The sequence below is a fragment of the Cyprinus carpio genome, chromosome A6, assembly GCF_018340385.1.
Source record: "Cyprinus carpio isolate SPL01 chromosome A6, ASM1834038v1, whole genome shotgun sequence".
In the NCBI taxonomy this organism is placed as follows: domain Eukaryota; kingdom Metazoa; phylum Chordata; class Actinopteri; order Cypriniformes; family Cyprinidae; genus Cyprinus; species Cyprinus carpio.
Window position 1 is genome coordinate 33,864,440 of NC_056577.1, and position 24,435 is coordinate 33,888,874.

The 24,435-nt window shown below is 35.5% G+C and overlaps 1 protein-coding gene, 1 long non-coding RNA gene and 2 pseudogenes across 3 annotated transcripts; 2 read left to right on the plus strand and 2 right to left on the minus strand.

Annotated features, from left to right (window-relative positions):
* Positions 1-1,046: 1,046 nt before the first annotated feature.
* LOC122145433 lies at positions 1,047-7,536 on the plus strand (annotated as a pseudogene).
* Positions 7,537-8,189: 653 nt separating this feature from the next.
* On the minus strand, positions 8,190-15,728 carry LOC122145386. 2 transcript variants are annotated; one of them, XR_006160320.1, is made up of 3 exons: positions 15,259-15,607; positions 8,562-12,999; positions 8,190-8,528 (listed from the first exon to the last, which is right to left on the minus strand). It is a non-coding gene; the product is annotated as an uncharacterized LOC122145386 (long non-coding RNA). The 2 variants fall into 2 exon arrangements; XR_006160319.1 differs by lacking the exon at positions 8,190-8,528 and having other exon boundaries at positions 12,300-12,999; positions 15,259-15,728.
* Positions 15,729-17,348: 1,620 nt separating this feature from the next.
* On the plus strand, positions 17,349-21,004 carry eif6 (eukaryotic translation initiation factor 6). The gene is made up of 7 exons (XM_042759152.1): positions 17,349-17,504; positions 18,130-18,271; positions 18,376-18,461; positions 18,690-18,865; positions 19,069-19,245; positions 20,326-20,507; positions 20,617-21,004. The coding sequence occupies exons 2-7, from the start codon at positions 18,165-18,167 to the stop codon at positions 20,624-20,626; spliced, it is 738 nt and encodes a 245-aa protein (XP_042615086.1). The 5' UTR covers positions 17,349-17,504; positions 18,130-18,164; the 3' UTR covers positions 20,627-21,004.
* Positions 21,005-21,084: 80 nt separating this feature from the next.
* Positions 21,085-24,435, minus strand: part of LOC109107340 — a 31,244-nt pseudogene continuing 27,893 nt past the window's right edge.

The window sequence follows — 24,435 nt, forward strand, 5'->3', positions numbered from 1 at the left end:
TTTCTGAATCCAGTATATCTTGTAACGTATGGATGAAGCCCTGTTTCTGACACCCGTATAGAAAAAAAAAAATTGTTAATTGTGACTTTTTATCTCAGAAAGTGTTGAGATATAAACTCGTAATTGTAAGAAATGTAAAATTTGTATGTATTTTTTTTTTTGACCTCAAGAAAATGAACTTTATATGTCTTCTTTAAAACAATTCTGAGTTTATATTTCCTGATTCTGAGAAAATACTTTGCAATTATGAGCTGTAATGTCAGAATTGTGGGATAATAAACTCACAATTGTGAGCAAAAGGTCAGAATTGCAAGTTTAGAACCTTTATATTTCCTTGCAAATGTGAGTTTATAATGTCAGAATGCAGGATACAAGCTCGCACATTCTGGAGACAATATTAAGAGTTTATAAAATCAACAATTCTGACTTTTTTTCTTACAATTTTTGAGTATTGGGAAATTCCCTTAATTAGCATTCCACCCTTCAGTTCCTCTCGCTAAACTAATTAACTAAATAGATTGCACCTGGTTTTTAGAGAACGGAAACTGGTTTCCAACACCTTTTTACAGAATGTTTAGTTTTTACCACATTGATTATGACTTCTTATGCATATGCAAATCCCGGAGGTGCATTATACAAATGAAAGCGAAGGAGGATGGGATTCTTAATGCTCCAAAAGAAACAAAAAACACCATAAAAGTAGCACATTACTTATATAATCCCAAGTGTGCTGAACTACGAATGAACTCAATCCTTTAATAATTTTTCTCTCTGCTGATTCAGCTGTTTGATGAATTTGTCTATGGGAGCTCTTTATTATGTTTAGAGATCACTTTTTTTAACAAAAAATGCACATCAAATATGCAGTGCCTTATGATTGCATTGGTAATTCTCCCTCTTCCATATTCTTATTCATGCCGTGCATGTCATTACTGTAACATATTTCATCCAACATAGAATTCTGATCTGTACTGATTCAAAGATGGTTTGACCTTTCAACCCCATTTCCTTTTTCAGGGCAATGACCTTTTCCCTGGTGGACCGTACATGAGTTGGGACACGCATTGGGTCTGGAACATTCCCAACGACCCCAGTGCCATCATGGCCCCCCTTCTACCAGTACAGGGACACACACGAAAGCAACTTCAAACTGCCTCTAGATGACCTTCAGGGTGATCCAAGAAAATCTACGGTAACAGTTATGATCTCTCTATCACCTCTATTATCATTTTCACGGAACGAAGCAGGAATGTAGATTATACTTTGCATGCCAGGATAGCTGAATGTATTTTTAGAATGAATAAACTTTGTTCTTCTACAGGTATTCCCACAGCCATGCGGGAGCCCCACCCGACTCTTCCTACTCCTCTGCCTGCCCGACGCACACACTCCACCTCTGAGAGCTAAACACGACCGGCATCGCCCCGCTCGCCCACCCTCTGGAGATCGTCCGTTCTCTCCCGGTAATGGAAAACCCAACATCTGCGATGGCAATTTCAAAACACTATGGCGCTTCTTTCGACGGGAGAATGTTTGTTTTAAGGTGGAGTTGCAATCATTTTCTCTTTCCGATATTTGATACAGATGGTTTAATATAAGCAGATCATAACACAATTACCATAATTTCCAGCTAATTTTAGTCAAATTGGGGTTGTCATGTGATATCAACCATTTTAATTCCTTTATTATAATGGCCATAAATTCACGATTATTTTTTTACCAGTAGGCCATTTATCGGTTTATAATGTGAAAATAATTTCTGACTAAGTTGCTGTTAATAAATTTTTAATATTGTGGGATCCCTACTTGATCTAAATAATCTCTCTTACTAATCACAGGATCGCTGGTTCTCTTCTGGGCGTTTACGCAACAACAAAGTTCAGGAAGGCTATCCCATGTTGATAGAGCAGTTCTGGAAGGGTCTACCTCCTCGCATTGACGCCTGCTTACGAGAGATCAGATGGCAAGTTTGTGTTCTTCAAAGGTACTATTAATTATCTGTACTCGACAGATGTCATGACATTAATTGAAAAATTATTCCATAAAAACAAGCATTAACAAAACAGCCATGTGTTTATGGCTTGATATGAAAAGTGCAGCCTCAGGCTAGTTTTTCTAGTATCTTTTTGTCATAACTATAAATTATGATACCAAATGCAATCCCGAAGCCCTAAACTTAAGTACCTGAATATGGCCTAGATAATAAAGAGAAGCCATACCCATTAAACATCTGTTGCCTTTGGATAGTTTCAGCTCAAATCACTATATTTTGTGCCTTTGTACTTGTTTAGTTTTATGTCACCTTTTAATACAAGCATAGGTACACTAGAGTTAAAGGTTAGATAAAATGCAGTTAGATTGTGGGTTCATCTCAGGAAAGGTCTGCATTTTATCCTTACTGTTGGGCCTGATAGCCTTAGTGAAATCCTTTCAGTACACTTTATTATTTCTATCTGTTCCTCCCCTCGCTCGCTCCCCTTTCTTTCAAACAATCTCTCTCTCTATCTCGCCGTCCTCACCCTCTCCTCTTTCTCATTAAATTAGCCCGGCGCAGATTTGCAGCACAAGGAGAGGTTGGTGAGATATTTTATAGCCTGAGTCTCCTGGTCTGTGATGTTTTCATGAGAAACAAGCTCGCAGGATGCCCTATGTTTTTATCTCAGAGAATGCCCATTGGTATTAGTAATAAAAGGGTGGTGAACTACAAAGTCATGCTGGCATTTCGGCATCTTATTCACTAACTACACACGATGCGGTTTACCCAAGTGCTATCTGTGCTGAAATAAGGCATTAAAAATAAGATTAGGGTCATTACAGGTTGCGTTTTATTCACAAAATTCAGTGCCCAATCACAATTAATGTTGTAGGCAATAAAAAACAAAAAAACATCTGAATAAAAGATTTAAATACTGAAAATCACACTTTATAGATGATCATGGTAGATATAATTCATTGAATGATGATAAAATCTATGGAAGCTTATTTCCACCATGTATTATATAAAAAAAAATAATAATAATAAATAATAATAATAATTTACAAGGTAGTTGTGTCCTTATCTCGTAATTGTGGGAAAAGAACTGAGAATCACAGACCTTTGAGATATAAACTCACCAGTTCCTAACTTATTTTAAAAGAAAACAGAATTGTGAAATTAAACTCGCAATTACCTTTTTTTCAATTTTATTTTAACCTCCTTATTGGAAACAAGTTTGTCACAATTCTGATATTTTTCTTTCAATTTGTGAGTTTATATCTCACAATTAAGACTTTCCCCCCAGAATTGTGTTTCAATTTTGTAATTTTCACATTTTTTGTTTAGAAGTTTATATACTTCAATGCTGAGTTTATCTCTCACTCAAACAACTGACTTTATATCTCACATGAGAAAAGAAAATGTCAGATTGTGAGAAGTAAACTCAGAATTTCAAGAAAAGAAAAATTTTGCAATTTTCCTTTTTTTTTTTTTTTTTTACTTAACGGAAACAAGATTGTCACAGTTCGGACTCCCCTTCTCAGAGCTGCGAGTTTATATCTCCAAAATACTGACTTTATATGATGCAATTCTGAGTTTATATCTAGCAGGATAAAGAAGTCAGAATTGTGAGATATAAACTCAGAATAGCAAGGAAATCAGACTGAATTGTTATATAAAATGTTGCAATACCTTTTTTTATTTTTTTATTCCTTGGTAGAAATAAGCTTCCATATATATCCAAACATGTGGCACAGATAGCACATTGTTTCATTATGTGATAGTATAATTCAATATAACCATTGAATTTTGACCTTATCTACTGCTGTTTTTCTGCGTGTTGTTTTGGACTCTAGGGGATAAATACTGGGTCTTCAAGGAGGTTACAGCAGAACCTGGGTATCCTCACAGCCTGGTAGAGTTGGGCAACTCTCTGCCCCGCGATGGCATCGACAACAGCCTTACGCTGGGAACCTGTGGGCAAAACCTACTTCTTCAAGGGTGACCAGTACTGGGCGTTACAATGAGGAGAAGCGTACGGCTGACCCAGGCTAAAATCCCAAACCCATCAGTGTCTGGAAGGGCATCCCTGATGCACCGCAAGGAGCCTTCATCAGTCAGGAAGGATGTGAGTCAGTGAGGTTCCAATAACCTATCAATATTTAATGTGCCAGTCAGCCATGTGGTCGGTGGGCATTTGATCTGACTGCTTCCCTCTGGTTTGAGAAGTTCAAGTTGGTTGAGCTTCGTTCTCTAGTGTGTAGTACTGGTCTAATCTGTTGTGCAATGCAACTCCCATTATAATAAGTGAAGCTTTATAAAATGGATAGTTGTCATTGGATGAACTGCATTCAAAGCAGATTTAAAATGGCAATAAATGCACACCGGAAACCGCACATTCAATAGTAATGCTTGCTTGCTTGGGAACGGTAAGCATGATTGATACTAAATGGAGGAAGAATGGTTTATTCATTATTATGAATGCATTTAGCTGTTTATTGCATGTTAGTGTATTTTATCATCATCTGCTGCTGCTATTTTAACACAGTGTTTATCTGTCGCAGCATGCTTATGTATTTTATTGAGCAGGTAATAGAAATAAATGCGCTGAGGTCTCTTTTTTTTGCACTCATCCTTGTAGAGTAATTGATTAGTGTTTGTTTGGCGCAGCGCTGGAATATTGTTGTGTTGACACAGTGACTGTTTTGGCTCTGAGTCTTCCTTTCAGTGGTGATCTGATAGCAGGGCTGGATTGGCACAGGCACCGGAGACACAAAAAGACAGACACAACTTTTGGGTGTTAAAATTCACTCACAATCGATGCATGATTACAAATATAGTAAAATGGCAGCAAACTGTAGCAAGATACTTTATTATGTGATGTTAAGTTTACGGTTTATTGCCATGTAGCTAAAAAACAATATAAGATTTAAATAGCTTTTGAAGGCATTCAATATATAGGCCAGTGCTAATGTATTTTGCTCTGAAATAGTTTTTTTTTTTTAGTCAAAAAAGACTGAAACATGGTTGCCAAGTAGCTTGAGAATGCAAGAGAGAAATTAAATACAGGAGAAATCTATGTTGAGCGAGAATTTTATTTTATTTGAACTTTTTTATTTATTTGCACCATTCTAGTAATAAACCATATTTTATAAATGCATATTTAAAAATAATATTTTTTAATTAAAACATTTTAAAGCATGTAAAATTCCATTTGACTTTAATTAAATTTTTTTTAATAAAATATCTGTTTAAAAACATTTTATTTTATAAAATATTTGATTAAAAAAAAAACAATATATTAATAACTGTGCAATATTTTCTATATTTATATTTTTGTATTTAAAATATAAAAATAAAATATTTTCAAATGTAATATGTAATAACATTTTTTTTTTTAAATTTTTTAATACAAATTAAATGTGATTTTTTTTTATATAAAAATATTTGTTAAAATATATAAAATAATTGCTAAAAACATTCTAATATTCCATATGTTGGTTCATGTTTTTTTGCCAACAAAATATTGAATATATAACTAAAATAATAATAAAAGGGGATTTGTAAATAATCAGAATCAAAATTTCAGTTTAGCACTATAGAAAATAAAATGGGCTACTGACTATGGATGATGAGCGAGAACCAGTTGTTCTCACTGTGTTGGGTTGATGTTGTTGCTAGTGTCAGTCTCGTCCAATGGTAAATCTTCAAGTGTCAGTCAAGTATTTTTGCTGTGGCTGCATAGAATTGCAGATTTCTCCTCCTCCTCTCTAGAGTATTATCCAGTGAAGGAATGATAATCTTTTCTGCGAGTCATGTCATAACCTCTGTCTCAACATGGAGCCTAGGGCCAGAACACAAGATGGAGAAGCCAAGAGGGTTTATATGGGCGGTTTGGTTTGCCTGTAGCTCATGGGGATTTTCTGTCTCTCAGATTTTGCAAGAGGGATTCGGCATGTCTTGCACGGCATGAGTAAGAGGAGGGAAAGTAAGAGAGGAAGGACGAGCACTTCATCAATCACACTCTCAGGGGTTGCTGTCTAAAGCTTACTCAAAGCATTTATGTTTAGTTTTTGGACTGTGCTTGTATAGGTTCGGTTTGAGTGCCGCGAATGCATCTGTTTGTGTGGCATTGGCGATCAGACTGACAGCTCTCTGAGGAATTGTATAACACTGGAACAACTTTTTGAAATACTGTGTCATTGAGTGTTCACAAGGACAGCTATTTTTGTGATCATGAATATGAATTGAGCATTCTGAAAAGGACGTGCATCTCTGCCTGCATGTGAAGACAAATATTTGCTTGTTGACCTTATGCGCCAGAGAAAGAGTACACAACCATCTTTAGAATTTAGTCTTTGAACTTCTGGCTTTGCGGCAGCTCAATAGCATTGCTGTTAAAGTGGATTTACTTATTGTAGAGTTAACAAAAGTTATCATGTGCATTGTAATGTTCGAAGCAGATGTCATAAATGTCAGTAGACTGGGAAGATTTTAAAACGAGTGGTTCATTCATAAATTCGTACGACCTTACCTTCACGCTGTGGAAATACAAATGGAAGACAGAAAACAAGTGCAGCGCTGAAAAGGGGCGGAGCTACATACGGTCTATCCACCCTATTTTTTTACTTTAGAATGGCGGTGGCCATTTATAAATTTATTTTGTCTAGCTTCCAGTGTCATTCGCTTCCAGATATTTTTTAGCTGTACAAAACTTGTACTTGAAGCTGCAAACTGGCATATGTATTGTCCTAATTACAAACACACACTGGTGTTTGTAGCACATACAGTTTAAAAAAAAAACCATTTACTTTGATATTCTTCTCGTTATTTCCCTATTGCGGCTAATGAATCAGAAGCATTGCAGCTTACTTCTGCGTTGAAAAATAAGGTGGATAATGAATGGCTTTCTATGATTGGTCTGTTCATGTTTGCAACTTTTAGCTTAACATTAATGATTTAACTTGTTTTTGTATGTTAACTCATAACTCAATCCAATCAGTAATCAGCAATTAGTTTCAATGTAATTTTTTTTTAACCAATGGTGTGATTTTGGTGGCGGGACTATCTGTTTGTTGACCAATAGTAGAATTCTGGTTATGGAAATGAACTGAATTCTTATTTTTCGTCCTCTCTCTTTGATTTTTTTCTAGTTTATACCTACTTTTACAAGGGAAAGGACTACTGGAAGTTTGATAACCAGAAGTTAACAGTGGAGCCAGGCTACCCGAAATCAATCCTCAAAGACTGGATGGGCTGCGATCAGTCGGAAGTACAAAAGAACAGGACCGTCACCTCCCTCATGATGATGTCGACATCATGGTCGCCATTAATGATGTACCCAGCACTGTAAATGCAATCGCTGTGGTCATCCCGTGCATCCTCTCACTGTGCATTCTGGTCCTTGTATATACTATCTTCCAGTTCAAGAACAAAAACGTCCAACAGCAAGTGACCTACTACAAACACCCCGTGCAGGAGTGGGTATGACGGACTGGGGGGCGCGATGGACCCCAAACGCTTGAGAACATAAGTGAGGGCTACTATGCTGAGGTTTGACCAGTGCCCTTTTTTCTGATCCTTCAACCTTGTCCTGGAACGGGAACAAAATACGAGGCAAGGGAGCATCTTCTTCCTTCCCACTTGAGACAAAACTTAACAACACATATTGCAATTTTTTAGCATGAGCCCAACGGTCAAATCTTCTGGGGATTGAACGTTTGAAGTTGTGCCCTGGCCTTATGCTAACCAAATGAAGTCTTAACGGTCAGGAACCATCACTCCAATTTGACCGAGACCATCAATTTCTCTTCTCCAGGAGAGTTAGAGGAACCGCAGATTTGCAAAATGCCAGCAAATCCCTGTCTCATTCTTAACATAACCTCGTACATGAATTTCAAGTATTATCAAAGAAATGAAATGAGCAAAACAACAAAAATGACTTGAAAACCATGTAGGTAGAAAGGCCATAGAAAAGAATACCAAGGAATTCTTGCAGTCTTTTTCATTTACGGGGTAAAGGTTCACTGCTGGCACTCCTTGAAGACTTCAACATGTTTTTTAGAGGTGGATAGGAGGCATTTTCAAACTAATTAGCTTCATAACATCATCTGAATGTTTGTTTGCATTTTTTCCTTTCCTCACCTGTCAACCCATTTCCACAGAGTAGGAAGAACGAATTATAATAACTAGGGCAGTCTTAACACCTCCTCCCACTCGCTTCATTTGCTGTTTTATCAGTCCGCAACAAAAGAGGATCTCTTTTAGATGGCATTAGGTCTTTATAGGAGAGTAATTTTGTGTCATAATAGGCACAATTTGGTTCTTTGGAATAAGGCCTGATTTCTTGCAATCTCTATATTATATTTTGCTTTTATTAGTGATATTTCCAACCATCTTGCACAGTTTCCTGTTACGACCTTACCTTTTCACCAAGTGTAATATTTGAAACACTGGTGCCAGGCAGGAACATGAACAATGAACACATCTGAATATGAAATAGCTTTGTTACCGTTGCCTACAGGAGATGATCTCTCAGCGGTTCATCCGTCCTCTTCGAATGAACGTAATATGCTATATGTCTTACATTTTCATGTGTTCGGTGTGGATCGTCTAAAGCTCATAAATGTCTGTCGGGTGCTTTTATTGGTTCGACTGTGCTATTTAATGGGTGAAGTGTGTCTGACTGTACCATATTAACACATCTCTTTGTGCTCATCTGCTGTGGGAATGGATCTGATACATTGCACATTGGAAGGAGCTGAGATGTAATTGATATTTTCAGAATTTCAAATGGAACTTTTTTGGATTAACCTGACAAAGCTTCAGGCGTATAAGAAAAGGTTTGTAGCATCTTAATCACAATATTAAGATGGTACATTTGGCGAGACTCCCTAAAAGGCTTCACTTATCACACAGTTTATCATTTGATATAGGGGTTTCACTGATGTTTTTGCCTTAACACATTTAGGTTGCATGTTTTAAATCCATTTTATTTTCCTCTGTGGAAAGAGCATTTTTAGCTACAAAAAAGCCATTTTTTTTATTCCGCAGAGAATCATGTAAATATTGTATTCACAGTTCAGTGGAGCATGGATCTGCAACACAAACTACCTGGCATCTTCTTTTAGGTTTCTAATGTTTCTCCAATGGTTTGAGCATCTATTCAAGCTTTACCATATTTTTACACCGAGCTGGCTTCACTGGCATGGTGTTTGTGACATTACTTCACTTCTGTAGTTGCCATATGTACATCTGCCCAAAAGATCGACCATTTGGAGATCGTAATTTTGTTAATACATTTCAATCAACATAAATGTTTTCTTAATAGTCTGTTGAAGGTTTTGTGGGCATGAAAATTTTTTCTCTAAACCCTTGTCTTCCAAAGATTTTCACCCTCTTTGCGTGGTCTTAAAGCTTTTGGACCTTCTTAAAAGGGGATCCATCATGTTACCACTGATTCGCAAGACAAAATAGAGGAAACTTTCAGTGCAGTGCAACTATGAACTTTAATGTGCGTAGCAAAAACAACTTTGAGAACTTAATGATTTAAGACAGGCATACAAGGAACGATTTTAGACAGTTGCACAAACTCTCAATCATTTTTCCACATGCAAGACTGGACAAGTCACCCACACCTTTTATGCCTGCCCTCGATGACTTGTATGGAAGGCTGGTTTTGTCTCAGAGTAAAAAAAAAATAATAATAATTGCGGCATGTATCTCACATTTGTTACTTTATTTCACCTATTTCCAACTTTGTATATCCCATTTTTGGCTTCATAATTCACAAAGTGGCTTTACATCTCACAGTTGCAAATTTTTATTTTGCAATTGCATGTTTATATTTCACTGACTTTCTCTCAAAATGTGACTTCTGAATTAAATCTCACAATAACTTTTTTTTTTTTTTCTACTCTTAAGGCAAAAACAGGCTTCCATAGACTAGTGGCAACTAATTCCATCACAAAAAAAGTACTGTGGTTCCACGAAACAGTGATAATATCAAAAGTGTTTGTCACGGTACTTTGATATGTGCCATGTAACTGAATGATTATCAATATTTGCATAGTACTTCATACCATTGGTTGGAAGAATACTTGGTGTGATGATGATTTTTGAGATTGACTATAGAATGTTTTATAACAAGGTGGAAAAATGTATAATTAGCATAGTGTTTTGGTCAGATTAGCTCAATGCAGTAGTATTGGGGGACTGTACCCCTTTAAGACATTGTGCCTTGTCTTCAAGTCCGCTATGGCACACTGAACACTGCTCATTTACATTGATTTCCACCTCATTGTTATTTGAACAGTGGATTCATGAATACATGCCTTGATATATTATTCAATGCCTTTACTAATTGAAAACAAGGCATTACCAGTCATTTTTATTCCCCTCCATCTCATGTATCATTTTTTGGATCTGTTATGCGAGCAGCTTGGTCGTGGGTAGAAAAGTGGCATGAAACTAGAGCAGATTTTACATGTTTGTGCCCACTTGGGAAAGATTCGATGTTATTGTTTCTCAGATAAGCATTTTTATTAGTCAGCTCCGAATCTAGAGCAACAACAACAACTTGTTGCAACAACAAGCAATGTGACTGTGAAGTGATCTAATGTCTCGGGTACAGGAAGTACTGGGTGGGAGTATTTTTAATGGAACACACTGTGCATCACCAATTGTCTTCCTCAACTTTAAATCTGTCCGATGAGCTGTTGTTGGTACAAAAGATGGCAAAACACTTGCTCTAATAAGCCATGGATTGAATTTGACAATGTGGCACAATAGTGTGTTCCGTACTTATTAAGAGGTTTTATGTGTTTTAGATGTATGTCTGACATCTTATATAGCAGTGTTAAAGTATATTCTTTATCAATATGAGAATGGCTTGTGATGGAAGAAAACTCATGCTGCAGATGTACTCTAGATTGGGATCAAAATGTTAAATTAAAATTTATTTACAGAATAATGTAAAATCTTCAAGGTCACGTCATGCATTATGATCAGTCATATTGCAATCCACATAAAGGTGTTTTTGCAGAACGCATATAAATCCAACTATAAACCTACTCCCAAACTATATGCAAACATAACATTGTTGACTTCCATGTTTCTGTCCAATATATTTGCCAGGTTTGGCAAATGAACATTATGTGGATTGCATATGCAATCCCAAACATCTGTATGCTGGTGTAATTCCATTTGGGACAACCAACATTTATAGACATTTACGCTTGTGATTCAAACTATCTCCAGAATATTAGTCTCAAATGCCTCTTGGAGGGCATTTACACTTTTCATGCATTACTAAAAAATGCATGATGTGACCATTATTATTTCTTTAAACCTGCACTATTATCACTTAAAGATTCTTTTGTAAAAACAGGACATTTAAATTCCAGACCATGCCATTTCATGAAGAATTCCTAAGCTAACAGAGCACCGCACAAGCAATTATGTGTATATATTAACACACTGAACATTCAGCAGTGTCTGAGGTGAAATGTTTAACAGCACTAAAATGTATTTATCAAAGGTGGATATCTTTAGAAATGTTTGTCGTAGGGTGAAGTGAACGGTTTGTTATGATAGCGGCTTATCATATGAAAAGCTATTTATTTCTCATTAATGGAGACATAAGGGTATTCTACACAGTTTAATTTGAAATCAAGGTGAAGCCATGCCTATAACCACATTAGTTGCACAGAAAACAAAAATACAGAACTGTACAGGGAGATACGCAAATAGGAATTCTCTGGTAATTTGCCTCTTTTTAATGGGTATGTGGCTTTGGACAAGTCACTTTTAACCCGAGCTGCTGTTGCCTTTTGTTTTTTATAGTCCTTTTATGAGACTAACAATAGGACAAACATATCAGAGGTAGTCAAGGAACCAACTGTATTTACGCTTTTTCATTACAGAGGGTTAACTTTAATGGAGCTTTTATCTGAGATAGCTTTAAAGGTTTTTGGTTGGTTTTTTATTATTATTATTTTTCTTGGCTGACCATGGGGGAATTTCAACTGTGTTTGTGTATATAACTGGTTCTTTTTTCCCTTTGACAAGAATTTAAGAGTGAACGTCTCACTCTGCGATTTAAATAAATTCAGATTCTGTCAATGGAATTTTGATATTTTCTGATTTACAGGTCAAATGTCGCTGTCTGCTCAGCCTCGTCAGGTTTTAATGGTCATGTAAATACAAAGATTTACCTAAACTTTTCAGACCTTTTGTATTTTGCTTTCACTCTAACGGTAGCCTATGATTTCACATTGTCATGCATAATGTTGATTATTAAAAAATGAGGGTGATCTTAAAAGGATTGATTTACTTATTAAGTTTTATTTCTTAAATCCTGTTTTTAATTCTATAAACAAGGAGTCAATTTTATTTCGGTTTTCCGTCTACAGTTTTACACTGTGTATCTAATATCACCATGTTCAAAGAAATGTCAATAAAATAAAAACTACAGAAATGCCAAGCGTATGATGCATTATATTATGACATATTTATACATACATACTGTACTTAATTAGTGCAGGTTGATATTAACTACATAATACAAGCTTTTGATATCATGCAATCAGTACATAAGTGTACAGCTAGTGCACTAACTTTATTCCTTATGTCTTTAAACACATTGAACAACTTATTAATGGCATAAATCACATCAAACCCATTTAAACAGCAATGCAACTCCAGCACCGCCGTGTCTTCCATTGTCCCGTCCTGAATTTGGCACTCATTTGTGGACGAAGCGTCCAGTCTAGTCAGTTCTTTCACAGTCTTCTTTGGCTTTTAATACCAGTTAGTGCAGGATATCATAAAGCTCATGTCGTCTACCTTTCTGGTGCCCATTCGGCACTGAGGCAAGTCAGTGTCTGGATCCAGACTGTCCCGAGGCTCAGGACCGGTATTGTTTTGGACACTGGATGAAGATACTTCACCTTGCAATGGCAGATTGCCAGGATCCCTGGGCTGCTGGTCAGCAGCCAAACTGGTACTCTGATCAGACCCCATTTCTTTAATAAACAACAGACTTAGATTTGCTTACGTTTTTCAATCACACTTGCAAAAATATATTTTAGTTCTTATTAGGATGAGTTTAATTGCAAATGCACTGTAGTCAGGATAAACTAGTACTGCTTTTGATTGTATTCTACAGTATTAACCTTCTACAAAAAAGTACCATGATAAGTTACTGAATAATAAGCGTATTCATGCACCATGGTACTTGTGAAGATGGCACATGTCTCAGGTAACCTTCCAGAATTCATAAGATGATTAAGTTAATGTTCAGCAACTTCCTTTCGCAGATTATTCGGTTTGAGGTAAATTAGTAACGTTAACTGGAAACAAGAGACATCATCATCTCTAATAGGCAGAGTCGGCGTCAGAGCAGATCTACTGGAGGGGCATTGGATCATCGGCGGGGGGGCACTGTCATTTGGTTTGATAAATATTTTTTGACGCATTGGCAACATCATAGTAGCATGGAAATCCAGACCTAAATCTGAAAGATCTATATATAGAATGACAATGAACGATTTAGACTTGAGTTTTTATCTAAAAGATGAACAGAAGGCAGCGCTGAAATTTGCTGTTTTGCCGACCGGATACGGCAAGAGTCAGTTAGCTCCAATGATCTATATAGAATGACATTCTACCCTAGAATGTTAGCTCCAATGATCTATCTATATAGAATTGTGACGAGTGGGGCGGAGCCGAGAGCCGTGGGAACGGAGCGAGGCCGGTGGAGTGATTTGGGAAATGAGCAACACCTGCTCCACTCACCGGTCTCGATTCCCACGGAGGAGATTGGGAGGATACAAAAGAGGAGCGACGACAGTGAAGGACGAGAGAGGACCAGGCCTGGGTTTTATTTTGTGTTTGGTTTTTGTTTGTGCGCGGCAGTCGCCCGTGAGGGGCTGTCGCGCTGTTTTATCTTTATTTGGTTATTAAGTTTTATTTGAATGTTCGCCGGTTCCCGCCTCCTTCTTCCCGTGACTATGGAGTTTTGAATGTCATTATATAATTTTTTTATTTTTTATTTTTACCTGTCTTGATTCCTAATACACAACAGATGACGATTGTTAGTTAAAACGTTCAGAATACGATTCCATATAAGGTTAGTATAACCTAGTTCAGCACTTTGCGAATGGACAGCGATTCAAGTAGCACGTAGTAACCTATTCTCGCGTTCTATGAGTTCAGTAGCCTACATTTTTGGGAAACGCGCGAGGAATTGCGGCTAACGTTCATAACCTTGCACGTAGAGAGCGCTTTTAAAAGGCTAAGATAGGCTAGGCTACATCGTTATCGGGAAACCCGGCCCAGAACAGATAGCCTAAACAACAGAACAGGACAGAAAATAATAATATAAATATAATATAGGCTAAATAAAAAACATAAAATAGGCCTACAATAAATAGCAATATATGTTTTATACTTGAATAATTAAAAAATTACGACGACAAAAATAAAACACTGAATCAGTTTGAAGCTTTGAAAAACCGGCAAAAAAAAAATGTACCCATCGGACAAAGTTTTTTCGTATAGATGTTTCTGAAAACTTAAGGCTTTTTTCTTCAGAAAACGAGTTGGACATCATCACACAAATGTCTGCGTATTAAATCTTTTGGCGGTTGTCCGGAGCTAGCATTCGCAGAAGAAGGGCCAGCTCGGCTCTCATAGACCGTGGTACTGGTGGTCGTGGCTGGAGTATCTAAGTCTGATGATTGACGAGGCTGCGGATGTCTAAAACATTTTCGTAAATCCATTTTTTTTTTTTTAGAAATTTTTAAAATTAGCTGCTAACAACTGTAATAATATAGACGGACAAACTGTTCTTCAACTTGAAATGGATTTTGCGCGCGTGCTGCAAATCAAATGTAACAAGTTTACTCTGCGACCAATAAGCATTCACCATGACGAAGCCTAGTAACTTGCCATGAACAACCAAAATTATGCATTTTCCCCATTCTTTTTATTTTATTTAATTTAAGTTACAGTTTGAACATTTAATATTAAAATAATGACTAAAAGGGATATTTTTTTGGGGGCCACGCCATGGCCTGTAGGAGGGGCATCAATGACCGCTAGGGGGGGCACGGCCCTCGAATGCCCCACCACAGCGCCGGCGCTGCTAATAGGACAGCAGTGTATTGAGTACACTGCAAAAACCTACACACGCAACAAGCACTTGGGAGCGTTTGTCACCGTGACTGGGACGAAAACAGATCAATAGTGCGTTAACGAGCCGAGGCACAGCAACACTTTACCTCACTCCGACTCCAGCCCCCGGAATCTTGCATTTTCGCAGCTCCGACTAGCTCGAGATGTTTCCAGGCAGAAAACGCGGGTTGGACGTCAAGGGGTCACGGGCGCGCGCTGCTGCAGTGACGTTCCGCGGGTGGCCAGCTAATCGAAGTGTCAACAAGACGACGTCACGCTGAAACTCAATCGTGATTGGCTCACAAATCCATAGTGCCAGGAGAGGTGTGCCCTGTTGCTACGCAGGTTTGTAGCTGATGACAAAAGCATGTGGGAGTCTCAGCCATTTAGACAACAACAGGTTTTAGAAATGTAGATGTGCTAATTTTAAAAAGATAACAGGATATATATTTACTTCATTCATTTTTAGTATGCTATTAAATGGAATAAAGTTGACTCACTGAAGCGGTTAAGTGTTTTCTTTTGATATGTTGTACATTGTTATTCTAAAATTATTATAAAGCACTTTAAATAAAAGTACACAAACTACACTATACCAACACATATGTATCAGTACACTAACAACTGACAAATCAAGTCAAATCAAAAATGTAATTTAAAAAATCTAATTTAATTGAATTCTTATATTGCATTATTATTTTTAATAATATTTATTATTAAAAACAATCAATAAAAATAACATCTAGCAACTCATCTAGCAAATAATTATTAAATTAATCACCAAACTTTGCTCCAAACTCTTATCTTTAAACAACAAAAATGTATCTATACCAGAGAAATCGAATCTTTCATTTTATAAATCTAAATATTAGTTATTCAATATTAATCCAAAAAATCTGGGTAAATATACATTCATAAAATAAGTGTTTTATGGATTCTTCCTCTAAGTGACAAAAGATGCATGCAGTCTCAATGTCTCTAAAATTTTTGTGACTGCTTGTCTCATCAAATTAGTAACTTTATATATAACTTCTTTAACTTTATTGGTGAGACAGTATTTATGAACGAATTCCAAAAAGGTTTGCATTTAGGCAATAATGTGGTTCTACATATTTTTTTTTTTTAATATAAAAGTTATTAAATTTATTATTATCTATAATTTTCACACCATTAATACTTAACTGATTAGTATATAAGGGGATAGACTCGGAAGATAAATTGCCAGGCAAAAGCTGAATAAGACCACTAGGAATGGCTTCAAATACTACTGCAAACTCTTTAATAGTTACAGGGATCTTATACTGTAATAATTAAAGAATTCGCAGTGATTAAACAGATGTCCATTATTCTTGAATACCTCTCACCAAAGAGTATACCATTATTGTACCAGTTTCTGTAAATTAAAGACTTATTTTTAAACGTAATATATTTGTTGTTCCAAATCATTGAGTAATGTGGAGAAAAGTAATGAGCACTCATAATTAACAAACCTGTTTGTGAAAAGAAGAAAGGTTGTTTACATCAAAATTACACCTAAAAAAAAAAAAAAAAAACCCAAAACTAAACCCCCTAACTTGCCAAAAAATTAACTCAAGGATGATATTCCAAATTTTGCCTTTAGATTTCAGGTAGTTCTTAATCCATTTGTTTTTTAAATATTTAAATACATAATTAGCAGTATTACAGTCAAGTACATTAAGACCACCGTCTTCCATTGAAGCGTTCAGTCACGTGACCCGCTCGAAGACCAAGACTAAGACAATTTTCAAGCCTAAATCAAATTTAGATCACCTCTCGAAAATAATAAAACAATGGTACGTGAACAAAATGCAGGTTTTGGCCATTTGCAATCCATATTAACCACCCGCGGCAATATTTCAATCATTAAACAGAGCGACAAACGTTGTGAAAACACTTAAAGTGCCTTATTATATTTAAAAAAAGTAATGTTAAACGATCAAATTCAGTAATCACTATATTAATGATGCATAGTTTTAGTTTACATAGGCAAGCAGTTGAGCTCGGAATATGAACGCTTCTGTTTAATGGTTCAGCGTTTTCCTTATAATGATTTTCTATGGGAAACCATTTAACTTGAAACTTTGCACATTGCGTTTATATTCTGGGATCATATGCTTACCTGTACAAAATTACATAACCAATAATATGTTTACTGAATTTCACCTTTTAATAACTGGCGATCAGTGGAGCAGAGCTTCGTTTTGCCCTCCAAGTGGGCGTTCCTATGAGCATGTGACGTCACGTGTCATGACGCGTTGACGTCAGCACGTCGAGGAAGTGAAGTGAACACGTGGTTTACGGCTGTCCACGCTTCTACACAGAGTTACTAACGGTAAATATAAGATTACTGTTGTAATTGCTATGAATTTTATACTTACGTTTTTACAATTAGGATGTGATTTGTATTGTTAACCCGCGTTGTCATTTGAGGACACCGAACTGATAGCGTTTAACGAATAGAGAAGTTAAAATAACTTCATTTAGCCGACTGCTAACTACCTTGACTAGTGCTGTTTAAATCAAAGTTAACGTACTTAGAACGAGTTTAGCCCTAAGGTTTTGTTGAGAATTACTTTATTTAATCATGGTGCCCTAGAGTCCCCTATTTTTCAAAATAATCGTTTCAGAAGTACATTTAAAATGTTTCTCTTACCTTAAGATGTGATTTAATCCTAAAATAGCACCATATTTACGGTTTAGAAATATGATTATCCTTTATAATAATTTATAATCTATTGAAATATAAGTTTTTATGTTTCTGTTTGGGATCAAACCCTAATTGTAGAGAAATACATTGAAAACATTTTTTTTTTTTAACTCTCAACTTACCAGATCATAGTATGTATATATGCTTTATACTGTTACTAATGTTTGTTGTATATCATGTTTTTATAGCTTCCCTATTTCTTTTTTCTTCTTATCATCACTATCTCCCTATAAATGTTGTTTCTCATCAGTTTCAGGCAGCTTTGATCAGTTCAATAGCAGAAGAATGGCAGTCCGTGCGTCATTTGAAAAGAATAATGAAATTGGATGCTTTGCCAAGCTCACAAACACATACTGCTTGGTAGCGATTGGTGGTTCAGAAAACTTTTACAGGTAAGCCATAAATGAGATTACTGAATATATATACACACAGTACTGTACACACAATATAGTGGGATATACAGTTCTGATTGTGATCAATACCTGTTTGTCCACAGTGTTTTTGAAGGTGAACTGTCAGAAACAATGCCTGTCGTTCATGCCTCTATAGCAGGATGTCGAATCATTGGCAGAATGTGTGTGGGTGAGGAAATATATCCAATCCGATTTATTTTACTAATTTGTGATCGATTACCATAATTTTTGTTTATTGTATGCTGATTGAAATTCAGACATCATGTCAGTAAATAATGTAGCAAGACCTTTAATGTGATGAAACTGAGTCAGGTCAAAGTAGGTCTTATGTTTTTATGTGCTCATATGTGATGTATAATAGATCTTGTGTGTCTGTCTGTGGGCTGCTCTTCTGCAGGAAATCGTCACGGTCTCTTGGTGCCCAACAACACGACTGATCAAGAGTTACAGCACATTAGGAACTGCCTGCCAGATTCAGTGCGGATTCAGAGAGTAGAAGAGCGTCTTTCCGCGCTGGGGAACGTCATCGCTTGTAACGACTATGTTGCTCTAGTTCATCCTGATCTTGACAGAGTAAGAACATCCCTAATGGAAGACTCTCTGAAATGAGTTTGCTTTCTCCGAACCTTAAATGGTCTTAATGGGTCTAAATTATTTCTCAATGCTTTATATTTCTCTAAAAAGCCTATAAGATGAATGAAACCATTAGAAAGTTGAATGTTTATTTCCCAAAGCTGATGTTTTTTGTATTAAATTCGGGGAATTATTGTCCACAGGAAACAGAAGAGATTCTTGCAGACACTCTCAAGGTGGAAGTGTTCAGACAGACGATTGCGGAGCAGGTGCTTGTGGGTAGTTACTGTGCCTTCAGTAACCAGGGAGGCCTCGTCCACCCCAAAACCTCCATAGAAGATCAAGATGAACTCTCATCACTCCTGCAAGTACCTTTAGTGGTGAGTGACCGCTCTCTGACAATCAGTTCATTTGGACAAATTAACATGATTTCTGAAGGGTCATGTGACACTGAAGACTGGAGTAATGATGCTGAAAATTCAGCTTTGATCACAGAAATAAATTACATTTTACAAGATATTAAAATGGAAAACACAAAATTACTTTACTGTTTTTTTTAATCAAATAAAAGCTGCCTTGAGCATAAGAGACCTCTTTTAAAAATCTTACTGACCCAAACTTTTTTACAACAGTTGTGTAAATACTGGTGTTTACTAAGATAAGAATTACTATTATTATTTCTCATACTTGGCGTTTATGCAAAATATACATACACAGAGGATGTATTTGATATTTTTTTTATAGACGTTTATCATAATTACAAATTTTTTGTTAATCTTTGCCATTTTAATGTCAGTGATAGTTGATTCTACCAATCCTAATTTTCAGACTATTATATACCTTGAGTATTTATCTATGAATTTATGTGAAATGAATAATAGGGGCAAATGTATTCACTACATCGTCAAACCCTAGACTGAAGTAACTTGTATTTTGTCAGAAACCTTTATATATTTATACAAAAGGAACTACTTGATTTCTTTACACTGATGCTGACTCATTGATGATTTTGACCCTGGAGCACACATGCAGTCTTAAGTCGCTGAGGTATATTTGTAGCAATAGCCAAAAATACATTGTATGGGGCAAAATGATCCATTTTAATTTTATGCCAAAAATCATTAGGATATTAAATAAAGATCATGTTCCATGAAGATATCTTGTAAATTTTGTACTGTAAATATATCTAAACTTAATTTTTGATTAGTAATATGCCCTGCCAAGAACTTCATTTGGACAACTTTAAAGGGGATTTTCTCAATATTTTGATATTTTTTGCACCCTCAGATTTCAGATTTTCAAATAGTTGCATCTCAACCAAATATTGTCCGATCCAAACAAACCACACATTAATGGAAAACTCATTTATTCAGCTTTCAGATGATGTAGAAACCTCTATTTCAAAAAATGGACACTTAGACTGGTTTTGTGGTCCAGTCTCATAATTGTGCTCCCTGTGGGCTGGAACGGTGAACCGCGGTAGTGAGGTGATCGCTGGTGGTATGGTGGTGAATGACTGGTGTGCCTTCTGTGGGCTGGACACCACGAGCACTGAGCTGTCCGTCATCGAGAGCGTCTTCAGATTGAGTGAAACACAGCCCAGCGCCATCGCAACTACTATGAGAGACTCGCTCATCGACAGGTATGTGATGGAAACTTCACGTGTGGAGAAATACATACAGTTTATCCAAGAAAAATGTTCTGATTATTATTTCAAAGCAGACTCAACCTCATTGTTTCTTCTTTTCCAGTCTCACATAAAACTGAAATGGTTCTGAAGTCTTTGGATATTTGTGGGAAGATGCCTAAACAGACCTGGAAGTCAATATTAGATGGTTTGAAGGCTGATTATGTCTCCCTTCAGGGAGAAACGCACTCTTGCCTTCGTACCATGAGAAAACGTGTTGTCATTATAATGTTCATTTATGAACTGCTTGTCACACTGTCTTTTTGTAAAATACTTAGAAGTATTGTGTTGATGGGCTGTTTTTAATATAATCACTTCACAGCCTACATAAAATAAAACCACATGTCCTTTAAATGGTGCCAAATGTTTGTTTCGTTGCACAATGCAGCATTGATAAAGCTGTGCATGATCAACATAGACTGCTTTGTTAAATAAAAAAATCAACTTCCACAGAAGGTCTTTTTAGTGGTTTTTTTGAGTTATGTAGTAGTAATGCTTATGTGGTTCGAATATAAGGCTTCTGACAACATTCTGATGCCATAACTGTTTTATTGACAGCTGTGAATATGAGACAATACATGCAGAAGTGTGACAGTACGAGTAGTGCTGCTCAGCTGAACATCATCTGTAGCATGGTTTGGTTCTTTGGTATTTACTAATTTGCACATAAAACTCAACACATTACAGCATGTTTTAATGTAGAATATAAAAATTGTGGGAATAAAAGTGTAACATGCACACAATGATAGAAAACAAATGGAATGCAAAATATGAACTCCAACTAGTAAAGTAAAACCTATGACAAGAAAAAATACTGTACACTACAGTTCAACTATTTAGGGTCTGTAGGATTTTTTTTATTCTCACAAGGTTTCCATTTATTTATTAAAAAGTATAGTTAACTGATTATTTTATGATTCTTTGGTGAGTAGAAAGTTCAAAAGAACAGCCTTTATTTGAAATAGAAATGATTTGCAACATTATAAATGTCTTTAGTGCCAACTTTATCAATGGAATGTGTCCATGCTGAATAAAAGTATTAATTAAAAAAAATCTTGCTGACCCCAAACTTTTGAATGGTAGTTTGTATAAAGAAGTATATTATAAAAACCAAATCATGAAAAAAATGAATAAAGTTGAGCAAAAGGCATTTGCATTCGGTCTAGACCTTGGACAGGGCTCCCACCCTTTTAACTAATCAATTTCCATGACTTTTCTAATTGTTCATTATCACGATATCCAGCTATTAGTGGTTAAGTATCATTCAAATCATTTTAGACATTACTGGAGTTTCTTTTGTAACTCAGATACCAATCCTTGGAATTAAGTGATTTAAACAACCATACATGGTTTACAAAAGTCTCCAAAGAGAAAAAAATGAATCAAAAATGCTCTGAATGCAGCTCAATGCATTTGATTCAATGCATATGACTCTGAAACCCATTGTCAAAGCGTAACCAGAAATTTACACTCACTTTAGAAATTTTTGAGACTTTAACACTTTATGTTACATGATTTTTGCAAGCCTGGGATTCAATTCAAAGGTTTTCACAAGTATGGGAGCCCTAAGAATAGACCTGGCAGTTTTTGGCAACATAAATGACTGTAAATAAAAAATGACTTTTAAAATGAACACAATGTAACAAGCAAGCTTTAATAACATACTTTTGGCTAAAAAAAAAAAAAGTGATTTTCTAGATATTTGGCATCACAATGTACTGCAGAAGCTACATAAGACACATCCATGTGTAAACAGCAGCTATATGTCGAAACGCAACACTATGATTGTAGAGATCTGCAGTGGTAACAGCACATAAGTCATCTTAAATAAAGTGTTTAGGTGGTGATATGTAGACTTTCTAAATAAAACCACTTTATATTTTTGGTGCACAAAGATCTGTCAATTATAATCCTTCATGAATTTGAACATTTAAACAAGATTTCATATCGTATCCTGACGTTTAATAAAAACAAATATATTTCTTTGCTTTAAAAACTCATTTTAAAATCCATTTTCTTCTAAATTTAAACACAAATGTGACGTCCATGCAACCTGCACAGAAAGACGAGATTCTTTCCAGATAGACTTTACAGATATAACCAATTTATATATCAGCTCTGATATAATACTCAGTGCAGCAATATGTTCAAACCACAAAGATCTTTCATATTTATCACATGAACTGGTCACTCAGAAATCATCTGTTGATAAATAAACAGATGGAGAGAAGAAATATGTGTGTTTGTGAAGTAATAAAAAAAAGAGGGAAGGGAAGCATTGGCAGGGATACACGACAGCGAAGTTAACCTGATGAACTTCAGGAAGAGGTTCAAGGTTGGCTGTGAAGTGCTCAGGTCAAGAGCATTGTGTTCAGCTCTGCTCTTCTTTTAGATCAAACCTGACAGAGAGAAAAAAAAATTAAGGAACAGTTCATCCAAAAATAAAAATTCTGTCACTGAAGAAGTTAAACAGATATCAGAACAAAATAAATAATACATATACACAATACAGTTATTCCATGGGAAAATATTTGTATGTTTGTGTATTAAAAGCACCAAAACTAACCATTCTGTGACTCCAGCGATTAAGTCAACATGTCCCAGGTCTATCTGCACCTACAAGAATAAATCAACAATACATTAAACACTACAATATTTAAATAATAATATGGTTATTAAATGAAATAAATATTATTAATATAAGTATAATAAAAAATTATAAACATTAAAATATACAATTGAACACAAATAAAATTAACTTAAAATGAATGTATATAATTTTATTTTTAAATAAATTTGTATAAATTCAAAATTGTAAAATTATAAATATTATAAATATGAACAATAACATTAATTTATATATTTTTTTAAAATACATCTATATAAATTAAAATTAAATTATAAATATTTATAATATAAAAATTCTTGAAATTTAATACAAATAAAATTATATAGTTAATTTTAAATAATTTTATTCTTCATACATTGAGATAAAATAAAATTCTGTTATTTGTTCATGGCACAAAATCATATGACATTTTTTTTTGTCTTGCTTTACACTAAAAATATCTAAATAAATATATATTTTAAAAAAATTAATGTGCACTTAAGATTTATATTTAATACAAAGAATACAAAAAAAGTAACTCATAATTCAAAATAAATTCTCTGAAAACAATTCTTTATGTCTTACACAATTTTGTGCACAGAGTGTCAGAATGTGTAGATATTTTAAATGGACAAGGAGAAAGTTTTATTTTTCATTTTTTTGTGCCTGTATAGCTGACGTGAGCCCAGGCAGACTGACCTGTCCGATCAAGTCTTTGTCTCGGTTCATGAAGGACGTGGAAGCGTTTTTCACACAAACGCTGAGCTCTCGTCTCTGAGCGTCCTCCACACTCATATCAAACTCAAACCTGCAGAACATCATTCCAGTTTATGACACACACTTACTGGGTCAAGGTCTGATAAACCCATTTGAAATGCAAACACATTTCAGATCATAAAATCAAAAGACAAGATTTACACAATGCAATATATAAAAATTAATTAAACACACCCTTATCTTTATAGTATTCTGATATGCTACTAAATAATTATGTTTAGATGGTGCTCCAATGCAAAAGTAAAGTATTACCATAGTACGTAGTGCACAGAACTGATAACACTTCACTTGAATCTCCCTTATTCATGAACAACACACACACACACACACACCCACACACACGTCTCCAAACCTTTCATTGAACTCTGGGTTCAGATTTTTCTTCTTCACACTTGTTTTTCTTTTCGTGGCCTTGCTTTTATCCGGCAGCAGAATGAGGGAGACGTAGGTGTCTAAGCTGTCCTTGGATGATGTAACCAGACCCCTAAAAAAACACAA

Bases quoted from the DNA above. Each gene is read 5' to 3' on its own strand.
- eif6 (XM_042759152.1), top strand. From the start codon at position 18,165: ATGGCAGTCCGTGCGTCATTTGAAAAGAATAATGAAATTGGATGCTTT. The intron at 18,462-18,689 runs GTGAGGAAATAT...GCTCTTCTGCAG, and splicing joins CATTGGCAGAATGTGTGTGG to GAAATCGTCACGGTCTCTTG. The intron at 19,246-20,325 runs GTGAGTGACCGC...TGCTCCCTGTGG, and splicing joins TCCTGCAAGTACCTTTAGTG to GCTGGAACGGTGAACCGCGG.